At 38.4% G+C, this 12070-nt stretch overlaps 1 protein-coding gene across 1 annotated transcript; it reads left to right on the plus strand.

The window, feature by feature from the left end:
* The first annotated feature begins 3613 nt into the window (after nucleotides 1-3613).
* LOC128133677 (uncharacterized mitochondrial protein AtMg00810-like) lies at nucleotides 3614-4252 on the plus strand. Its single transcript, XM_052771196.1, has one exon. The coding sequence runs from the start codon at nucleotides 3614-3616 to the stop codon at nucleotides 4250-4252; it is 639 nt and encodes a 212-aa protein (XP_052627156.1).
* The last annotated feature ends 7818 nt before the right edge of the window (nucleotides 4253-12070 follow it).

The raw sequence follows: 12070 nt of genomic DNA on the forward strand, positions 1-12070 counted from the left end.
CTTTTGGGCGGAGGCGATTAACACGGCATGTTACGTTCAAAATCGCGTGCTGATCAACAAAGCCAAAATGAAAACACCGTACAAAATTCTCTACGGACACAAGCCATCTATCAGCCATTTCACAGTATTTGGCTGCCCTTGCACTCTTCTCCACTTGGAATCCAAATCCATATTCAATTTAAAAGCTGATGACTATTATTTTGTTGGATACACTGCTCGTACTGCATACAGGGTTTATAACAAGAGGACGATACAGATTGTGGAGTCTTTCGATGTTCGTTGGCTTGAAGAGAATGAGACAGACGCTAGAGCGGGTCCAGATTGGCTATTTGATTACACATCTCTTGTCAAATCATTCAATGTGTCGTCAGATAATCAAGAAAGGTCTACGTCTAGCTCGAAAATCATTATTGAAGATGAAGAGGAAGAAGTTGTCTACAGACCACCATTGGTTTCTTCTGATCCTCCAGCGGTGTCTTCTGTTCAAACTGATTCTTCTGAGTCCTCCCCTCAACAACCTTCTCCTGATGCTATTGCTACTCCTCTAACTCCAGTGGAAAGAGAGTTCATGAACCAAGAGACTTCCGTTGTAACTTCAAATCTGATGGAACTTCTCCTTCCGGAAAGAATTATTGATGAGTTTGTAGCAGATCCGACAAACGAACCTAGTTCATCTACCGTGGATCATTTAGCAAATGAAGGAGCATTTAACATCCATAATCTTACAGTCTCTATCAATGACATCAGCCACGAGATCCCTACACGCATTCAGCGCGACCATCCTATAGAGAACGTCATTGGCCAGCTAGGCGACAATGTTCAAACGTGAAGTCAAAGTGGAGACGTCAATACGTGTCTCTACTCTTTCTTTATTTCTCAGATAGAGCCCAAGAATGTCGAAATAGATCTGAATGAGCCCAGCTAGGTTGAAGCCATGCATGACGAACTTAATCAATTCGAGAAGCTCGGGGTTTGGAAGTTGGTGGAGTTGCCCAAAGGAAAGAAATCTCTTGATACCAGATGGGTCTTTCGGAACAAGCAAGACGACTCGGGTGTCATTGTGCGTAACAAGGCGAGATTAGTGGTTCGCGGGTTTCGGCAAATTGAGGGTCTTGATTATACGGAGGTTTTTGCTCTGGTGGCGCGCTTGGAGGCTATTCGTATCTTCCTCGCATATGCTTCCTATATGAATTTCACCGTATACCAGATGGATGTCAAGACAGCTTTCTTGTATGGCAAGGTCAAGGAGGAGATTTATGTCGACCAACCTCCCAGTTTTGTTAACTCAAAGCTTCCCAACCATGTCTACAAGTTAGATAAAGCTTTGTATGGGCTTCATCAAGCTCCAAGAGCTTGGAATGCTACCCTAACTTAGCATTTGCTCGATCACGGCTATTCCTGAGGCACTGTTGATCAGAACCTATTTATCAAACATGTCGGTCCGGATCAAATTCTTGTTCAAATCTATGTGGACGACATTGTCACACCTCGAAACCAAAGGCGGAAATGTTCCGGGGCGGATGTGACGTCATGTTGAGTATCACAACCAATGTACATAGTAAGCAAAGTAAACAACCATTACATTACATATGAAAAGTTACAATAGATTGAAAACCAAGTGTTACAAGTGTTATACATATGTATATATATAAACAAAAGTAGAGACATGTCTTCTATGCACTCCGTCTTCGCCTAAAGGATCATCAGGTACCTGTCTAATGTGGACCTGAGAATACAAGCAGTTTGAAAATCAACATAAAGCTGGTGAGTTCATAAGTATTTTGTTTTCTGAAAATGAACAAGTTTCCGTTTGTTTCCAAAATGTTATGAATCCAAGAAAATCCCATATTTTCTTATAAGAAAAGTTGAGTTATCCGTTTGTTACACAAATATGGTTATGAAAAGTTCAGTTATCCCAGGAAAAACCCTTATTTTCCTTAAAGTTATGTTACTTTGAAAGTTACGTTCTGAAAACACAGTTATCTTTGTAAGTGTATTAGTTTTAACACGAATATAAAACTAATAAGTAAGTAGAAAAAGTTTTCATAAATATAGATTGCGAGTTATATAACCATACTAAAGACTAGATAAGGGTCATAACGTGGCCAATATCGTTTTATGACTTTTGTCACCCTTGAACCTTTCGGTTCGACTGTAGCTAGCAGCCAGGTGCGGGGTAGTCAATCCCATATAGATCTATACACTCAAGTCACGTTCTCCCTCCAAGAGACTCTGGTTACAGGGGTAGTCCTACACTCTCGTATCTCGGTGGAGTGTTACCAAGGACGTGTCTCCAATCGTAAGATTAATGAATTTAAAAGTAGTCCTTCACTCTCGTATCTCAGTGGAGTGTTACCAAGGACGTGTCTCCAATCGTAAGATTAATGAATTTAAAAGTAGTCCTTTACTCTCGTATCTCGGTGGAGTGTTTCCAAGGATGTGTCCTTCACTCTCGTATCTCAGTGGAGTGTTACCAAGGACAGCTCAAATTCCAAGTCTCAAGTTCAAAGTTCTAAGGTTAATGCTTTTAACTGTTATAATGTGGAAAACCATTTGTGAAATATAGAACATAGCATTTTATAACGTCTTTCACAAATAATATGAAAATAAGTTCTGCAAGTTCAAATGGTTGCCTGTTGAGATTTCCAGTGTTAAAAGCATATGTGTCATGAAAACATTTCATATGAGAAAATAAGTTTTGAGTACAAGCTCCCTTGTACCCTTGCTTGTATTCCCCCCTGAAAACATTGAAAACACGGAAAAGGAGTAGGGGTATGAACTCACAGTTTAACGTAGGGTTCGAGTGTCAACGGATGCCCTGAACGCCAATGGCCCCTATTATTCATTTGATGACACATAAATGAGTTAGAAGTAAGATGTTTCATGACTAAACACAATGGGAAAACATCCTTAGCGCTTGGAATTACTATGAATATGTGTCACATGATCCAAGTTAATGATCTATGCAAGTTTAGGGCCAAATATGGGCACTAGAGTGGGTGTATGGCCTTGGAAATGAGTGTGCGGCTGGGGAGTGCGGCCAGGAGTGTGTGAGGCTACACACAAGAGTGTGCGGCCGTACAGAGTGTGTGTGCGGCCATACACAGGAGTGTGCGGCCGTAAACTCCTCATGTGAGTCCGTATGATGATTTTGAAGTGTTTGCTCTTCACACTAAGGAGTTTTGAATGAATGTTGCCCCCATATGAAGGTGTGCGGATGTACACCTTCAAGGGATGATGAACATGATGAGTTTTAAGCTTGGGATTCAAGTGTTTACCACTATTTAGCTTGAAGATGAAGTAGTCACGAATATGAATCCTTCAAAGTGTTCTTGGTTGATGATTTTAGAGAGAGAAAGTAGAGAGAGGGAAAAGGAACATCCAAATGAATGAATGAAGAGGGTATCCATCCATATATGGGGTTGGGTGTGAGGCTGGGAGTGTTTGCGGTTGGGTGTGTGGCCGCACACATGGGTGTGTGGCCGCACACACCTTATTTGGTGAGTTTGACCCGATTTCATGATGCTAAACACTCTCTAACCCTCCCTAAGACTCATATCTAGATTATACTAAGTCCGGAGCACCCATATAGAACCACAAGATTTGATCAAAGATGATGAATTCAAGATTTAAAGCCGATACGCAGATCAATTACATAGGATGGAAGTTTCGGGTTGTCACAGACATTATATTCGGGTCGACAAGCCAACAACTTTGCAAAGAATTCAAAGGCGTGATGAAGAAGCGGTTCGAGATGAGTTCGCTCGGGGAGATGACCACATTTTTGGGGATTCAGGTTAAACAATCTTCAACCGGAATCCTTATTCACCAAGCAAAGTATGTGGATGATATACTGGAGAAGTTCGGGTTCCGAGACGTGAAACCTGCTCTTACACCCATGACGGAGAGACCTTTACTGGCTCCTGGTCTTAAAGGCGAACCCGTAGATCAAACGTACTATCGATCAATGATCAAATCGCTTATGTATCTGACTACTAGTCGCTCGGACGTAAAGTTTTCGATATGTCAATGTGCACGCTTCCAGGCTAATCCTAAACTTTCTCATCTTATTGCTGTTAAAAGGATTTTTCGGTACCTCAAAGGTTGCCCAAAACTGGGTCTTTGGTATCCGAAAAATCCTGAATTTGACCTTTATGCTTTTGCAGATAGCAACTATGGCGGGTGCGAGCTTGATAGAAAATCAACTTCAGGAGGATGCCAATTTATGGTAGACAGAGTGGTCTCATGGTAGTGCAAGAAGCAGCATACCGTCTCAACATCAACAGCAGAAGCAGACCATGTCGTTGTGTCTACCTGTTCTTCTCAAGTTATATCGATCCAACATCAGCTGTTGGACTACGATTTGAATTTCCAAGAAACCCCTATATTTTGTGATAATGAGGCTGCGATCCAAATTGCCAAAAATCCGGTCCAACACTCAAAAACCAAGCACATCGACATCAAAATTCATTTTATCAGAGAATTTTATGAGTGCTCGCTCATTCAGCTAGAATAGGTTCATTCTGATTATAATGTAGCGGATTTGTTCACCAAGCCCTTTAACAAAGCTCGATTCGACGTGTTGGTTAACTTTTTGAAAATGATTCGCTTTGAGGATTAATTTTTTATTGTTTAGTTTAGTTTAAATTTGTGCATTTTATTTTTATTCTATTCTATGCACAAATTTAGGGGGAGAAATAACCAAAAATCCAAAAACAATAGAAAATCAGAAAATCCGAAAACAATAGAAAATCAGGAAATCCAAAAACAATAGAAAATCAGAAAATCCAAAAACATTAGAAAAACAGAAAAGTCAAAAATATTTCTGAGCAATTATGTGTAAAGGGATGTGATATTAATAGGTGATTACAGGCAATCTAAATTTGTGTAAGGTACCAAGGCTGAATTTTCTAGGCTCTGTGTTCGATGTGCTGGTAGGCACAAAAAGTTTAATGGACTTAACTAGGTGCAATTGAACTTAAGAAATTAGATGACTTAATAATTCTTGACATAGATAGTTTCGTTTAGCCTGACAATATGATGGTTGGTAGGTTTAGCAGGGAGATATACATGAGAATCCACCAGTCACATTAATAGAACCAATATCTAGAACTGTGGTTTTATCTTTTCCTCGGTGTACGAACTCTGTCCTTAATTCTGTTATTGATGGGGCGACTGGGGAATTCCGATAAAGTAGGTCTGTAGAAATTTTTTTTCTTTCTTTCTTACTGTTAGTCATATGTTGCCTCCTCTGTGTGATCGAAAGGTCCGACCTGGACTGCAACATATGCAACTCTGTCTCTATGAATCTTATATATGCTATTCTTCTTGTCTGTTAGCCATATGCTGTCTCCTCTGCGTGATTTATAATCTGACGTGGTTTATAGCATACGCAACCCTCTAATTCTCAATCCCTCTAAATCTCTAATTAATAATGTGTATTATAAATCTATCCTCACTCTTAATAATTGTCAGCTCACCTAAAGTAAGGAGTATCTTGGAAGTTCTTGATTATTAGGGTATATCAGAAAGCGGGAAACACGTTCTAGTACACATAAAATTGAATGATTATAGATTGTCTGTAGGTCTCGCTGCTCAACTTAGGTGGAGAACAATATCCTTGGCCATCGTTAGATGAATGGTCCTTAGGAAGTTTATCTAGGAACATAGGATCAACTTGTCTTGTCATCTAAAGCAGGTCCATAATTTGTCATAATTTTTCGTGCTTAAGTGGACCACAATACTGGCGATCGACCAGATCTATTCATGAAAGGGGAGGTACTCATAAATTGAAAATCTATTGCCTAATAACTTTGATTCCACATCACAAAAGGTTAATCAATTTCCAGTTAGAGGATTAATGTCCGTTTAGAATTAAAACTAGTTTAGAATTAAATTTTTATTATTATCCTTTATTTTTTTTATGTTATGTTATTTTATTTTTATCTTTTCTTTTATTTTTAGGTGTAATATAAAAAATTTTCTTTTAAAATTTTAATCCTCCAAATGAGTTAGTTTTGAAATTTTTTTGAGTATTGAACTTGAGATTTTATTTTAATAAAAAGGAAGAAAATAGCCCATGTGAAGGATATAAAAGGGAGGTGTGCGGTTATTTACTGTCATTGTTTATCTTCCTTAAATTTCTAACCGCACACGCTTATATCTTCTCTCTCTCTCTCTCTCTCTCTCTCTCAATACTTTCAAATCCTTCATTTTCCCAAAAATTAAGGCTTGATAACTGTAAGATTTACTAAATCGACACTCCTAATATGATTTTTATGCATCATCAATCATGAAAAGGGGTTAATCAATAGTTTTTATTCCCGACTACATGGGTGCGACCGCACACGCGTGTGCGGCTAGACCGTGTGCGGCTGATGGCATGTGCGGCTGCACACTTCCTTGTGTATGGCTGATGACGAGTGTGGCTGCATACATCCTTTGAATCACGTGTGCGGCTGAACACTTCTATGTGTGCAGTTGCACACATATGCGTGTGCAGCTGCACACTTCATTGTGCGTGGATAACCATGAACAGTTGGAATAATTATATGACTATATACTATGTGCAGCTGCACACTCTGTGTGTGGATGGATATATGTATATGGTTGTATACCAAAAATTAACATTTTTTTTATCCCTAATGTATGCTTGTGTTTTTTCATATTAACATGGGAGATCATGAATTCGCAAAGGTGCACAACTCAGCAATCTTCCTTGAAAATCCTCTAGCTGCTCATAATGATCTAAAATTCATTGTTGAAGGTCTTAGAAAGTGTTGTCTGGTTCATGCTTTGACGACCAGTCCGACAATTTATCAGAATTTGATCAAAGATTTTTGGAAAAGTGCAATCGTAAGGAAAGATGACAAGGAAGAAAAGTATCTTGAAGCAATTATATAAGGAAAGAAGATTCTAATCTCAGAAAGTGTCATTCGAGAATCACTTCAAATCAATGACAAGACGGAGTGTTCTATGGAAATTGATGTGTATCAAACTCAAGACGTTCTGGACCACATGGGGTATGAAGGATCATTTCCTCCTACCATCAAGAAACTACTTCCTCCTTGCTGGAAATATTTAGCTCATGTATTTATGAGCTGTATTTCCGAAAGGAGATCAGGACCTAATGAAATCTCTCTGTTCAACATAGGAGCTATCACATCTTTGGCTTCAGGAATCGAGTTTAATTTTTCAAAATTTATCCTGCATGAATTGATTCTGAATATTGAAGGAAACAAGAGAGACAAATTTTTGATGTACCCGCGATTTCTTCAGATTATCTTCAATGTCATGCACTCTGAGCTCCAAAGAGGAAATGAGACACTGGATCTTAAATCTGTCAGTCCAAGTTCTTTTGGATTGACGAAGCAGAAAAGGGGTGGAAAATTTGTTTTTGAAGGGAATTCCCTTTAATAAGATTTTGGAATTTTTGCTTAAGATAGTGATCAGTCAAATTCGGACAATCACTATAATCCTACTGAGACTGAAGATGTTGTGATTTCAACTTCAGAGCCGGAGATTGAAGAAGTTCATGTTTCTCCTATAGCTATAGTGGCAGAGGAACATGATCATCTATACAATGTGGAAGTTGAAACACAGTCTATTCATGAAGAAGGCGATGAGGATCTTCATGAAGATGTTGATTTTCTGAAAGAGATAGATTTCACCGAGATCAGTGATGATATCCCTTCGAACATTGAACTCAATTTTGACGATGATGAGTTTGGTCCACTTTCGAGGTTTGACAGCAGGTGTTTTAGAAAGGTCAATGAAGTTGCTTCTACAACAACCAAGACTGGGGAAGATGGTAATGCTCTTAAAATTTTGCTCTCCTCTTCCAAGCCTTTGGAGGTCTCTTTAGGTCCAAGAGATGTGAATTCAGAGATTCCTCCCTCTGATTAAACTGTCCCTACTTCTGCTCTGCTCTTAAATGAATCAACACATCCCCAAACCTCCCAGTCTTCTTTGGAAAGAAGTCGATCAGATACAAGACTGGGAGTACCCACTGTAAGCCATGCACCACAGGTCTTTTCCATTGTTACCACCACTACTGTGTCCACTCCACCTCTACAGTCAGAAGAAGGCCCAAGCACAATATTTGAAGCAGGTGGTTCATCCTCTATTCCAGAGTATTCTCCTACACGACCCTCACTGGATGAAGCCTCGATTAGATTGGCCAAGCACCTTGCACAAAACAGTCCAACTTCTTCCTCTCAGGGTAAAGGCATATCTTTCAGGGAAGAACATTCAGGTGATAACAAGACTACAGTGTCAGAACTTCAGGAAGAAATTGGTATTCTCAGGCAGGAACTTATTGAGAAGAACATTCTACTGGAACAACAAACTTCTTATATAGAAGAGCTCAAAGAAAGAGATGAAGTGAAGGCAAAACAGATTAAGGATCTGCAGACAAATCTTGGCTCTATGACACCTTTTTACTTAATTTTGAAGAACATTCTGTATGATGCCTCCGGTGATAAAGTTAAAGCTTTATTTCAACAGCCGCACGGAATTGAGGATCCTTCCGTGGCTCCCACACAATCTACTCATGGCGACCTTCCAGTTGATCCACCTCCTCCTAGAACAACTACCATTGTTAATCAATTTGAAAAGGAACCTGAAGGCAGCAGAGCCCGCATTACAATCAAACAAGGGAAGAGGACCGTCACGGCTAGCAAAAGCGAAGGATTACTCTTTATGAAAAACTCAAATGAGGATCGCAAAGCCAAAGATCTTGTGCTAACTGTGACAGATCTCAAAAAAAGAATATTTGGTGACGAGTTCGGAGACAGATCTGGAATCCGAATATGGGCTTTTGATCCCAAGTCAAACATGTGGGTCGTAAAAAGGAACTCATGAATTTTTGAGTTTTACAAAAGCATTCATGATTTTAACTCGTGGAATAAAGTGGATCTTGCTAAACTTTCAAGAGCCCAATTCAATAATCCTTCAGAAGATCCCAGCGCAACAAATTTCAAAAGATTTCTTGACAGACAAGTCAAGGAAAACTTTCCAAAAATGAAAACTGCAAGAGCCTTATATAGAAAAGATAAGGAAATTCTAGATCCTGAATAATGTGAGCCCATGAAGATTATCCTTTGGCCAGCAACGAAGCAGCAGAAGGAAATTCCTATCCCTCAACACTTTCATGAGGGATCCCTTGATAATATGGAATTCTGGGCATACGACGATGAAATTGCCACTCCTGCCATAAAATTCAAGGATAAAGAACAAGTTTTAAGGCTGATAAGTGCTAAGGATCTTCTAAGATTCAGGAAAAGAGATATCTGCATTCTGTCTCGTCACCAGATCATATGTAGAAAGGATGTCATGGAGGCGGCTGCAAAAGAGTTCAATGGAATGGTCACCACAATCATTAATGGAAGACTTTGGATAGGATCCATGGGAATGTCCGATTTGAAGCTATTTGAAAAGCCCACAGATTGAAGACCAAGTCTATGCTAGCCTCAAACCAAGGGGGAGATTGAAAGACTTTGGATGGGATCCATGATGTTGAATCATTACACTGGCCCTAACTTGATTGATAAGTTTTCGGGAAAATTATCTACAATACTATATATTATTGTAATCATTCTATGATTTGAGGTTCTATAGTATTACTACTGAATTTTTTATTGAGATAGAGTTTCTACAATGTAATTCTACTGTATTAGTTTATTGATATTTAATCAATTTGATGGCTAAAATTTTGTATTATAAGTTTCCGGGAAAAATATCTAAAATACTATTCACTAGTGTAATCATTGTTTAAACTGTGTATTGATATAGTTTTAACTAGAAATGTTATACACCTAATCGAAATAACGCATTTTATTGCCTGTATTCCCCTTGAAAATGATAAAACATTTAAAATGGGTTCGTGACACTCACTTGGTTGAAGTGTATGCGAAAAACTGAAGAGATTAGGATTTTCTTAAAGATAACAGTTTTGCAGCCCTATGAATAGTATCAAGTGAATAGTGTTTCACAAGAAAAACCTTACAAAGCTTCTCTAAAATTTTTGAAAGTCCACCGGAAAAGTCATCGGTGAATAGATTTTTTCCAGAAAAAATTATTGGCGGCTGGTAGCGGCATACTACGGTGATCGGTGGAGGGAGGCTATTTAGAGGGTTGCTAGTGCTTGGTCGTATGAAAAGGGTGGCAGAAGAAGGTTGTTGGACTCGATTCCGATTCTCCAGCATGTTGGCGCTAGGCGGCCAACGGTTGTCCGAACCGATGGAGCTAGGCGATAACGGTGGTTCTGGCCAACGATGATCGAGAGACAGAAGAGAGAGAGGTGCAATAAATTGAGGAGCCTTCACTTATTTACATAGTTTTTCAAAATGTTGATCTGATGGCTCGTATTGATTTCAATCCAACAACGAACATTAAAGCTAGATATCATATCCAATGAGGCAGCATTTTGTGAAAATTTGGCGGCAACATTTTCGTTAATAAAATCAGATACTAGATGATTTTCTAATAAAAACAGTTTGATTTATAGTCATTAAGAAATAGAATAGCTATTCTAATGAAGCGTTTGAAAGTTTTTTTCGGAAATTATCCATTTATAGTAAAAAACTTTCACTTCGTAAAAACCACTTGGGTCGTGGTGACTTGGTTAGACACGTGGAATATACTGTGGATAATCTATTGACCCATATTCAAATCCTGACACCACTCAACCCGTGTGGCCATGGAGGTTCACATGCAGTGACTCCAGGGCATGGGGAAAAGCCTCATATTTGCAGCGGGGGATTAGTCGGTGTGTGAAAGCTGGTCCGAAAACCCTCGTTAGGGAAGTTCCATTTCCAAAAAAAAAAATTCACTTCGTAAAACAATCGATACGACATGAGATAGAAAATTTTGTTCTTAAATCAAATACAACATCAAAACATGATTCGTAATATATAACTAAGTTTTCAATACGAAAGCTAGAAATGATTCTACAGATCATACAAAGTTAACTTACGAAAGAAGGCGAACCTTAGCCGTTCAACCTTATCCACAACAACCCGGGGTATTTTCGGATATAAAAACTTAGGAACATGATAATTTTCTAAATTTGGAAAAATTGATCAGCAATAAAAATTCATTTCCTAAGACGTCTCGTAATTCATGTGAAGCTCGTGTTTTGACACCTAACATGCGGTGAGTTGTAACCCGGTTGGCCGTTTTTCTTAAAAGGGTCGTATCTTTTGCATACGAACTCCGTTTTCGACATTCTTTATGTCAAAATTTTCCTATTTTCGAGGAATAGGTAATGAACCTATTGATACCTCAGTATAATGTCTAATAAATATATCTCTTTTAATCATATGCATTAATTCATTTCTTATGTATCGTGAAATTGTCTATTTATCAGGGATTCATATCAATCCAAGACTTGATTGATAATTTGGATGTATTTCAAAGTATAATACCTTAGAAAAACAAAATGATATGATCATTACATGTTAGGACTATTACAACAGAGATTAGGTTAACATTGTTCGTTTAACGATAACCTAATTTCTATAGATGTCACATTCTCTCCCTGTTAAGAGAATGTCATCCTGAAACTTTAACTTGTACTGCTCTCTACCGCAATATGTCACACCCCCAAACCTGAACGGCGAAAACGTTCGGGGGTGGGTGTCTTCATGTCAAGTATCACAGCACATGCATCATAGTAATCAAAGTACAACAACCAGTGCATTAATAATGTATAAGTTTGTACATAAGTGTTCAAACATTGTATATTTGACATCAAAAGTAAATATAGTAAAAGACAAAAGACGCAACACGAAACTATGCCGTCTTCTCCAAAGTTCTGGGGGTGTACTTGTCTACCGGTTCCTGAGAATACAAGTTATTTTGAAAGAGAGGATCAACATTTAAGTTGGTGAGTTTCTATGTATTAGTTTCGTTTACGGTTGCATTACTTTATTGAAAATGATTGAATGCATTCTAGAAAATCCCATTATTTTCTATTACAACTGAAAAGTAGTTTTAATGCCATAAAACCGTTCCGTATATATGTTATTGTACTTATAACATCGTATAACATAATTTTAGTTCACAATAA

The sequence above is a fragment of the Lactuca sativa genome, chromosome 4, assembly GCF_002870075.4.
Source record: "Lactuca sativa cultivar Salinas chromosome 4, Lsat_Salinas_v11, whole genome shotgun sequence".
NCBI lineage: Eukaryota > Viridiplantae > Streptophyta > Magnoliopsida > Asterales > Asteraceae > Lactuca > Lactuca sativa.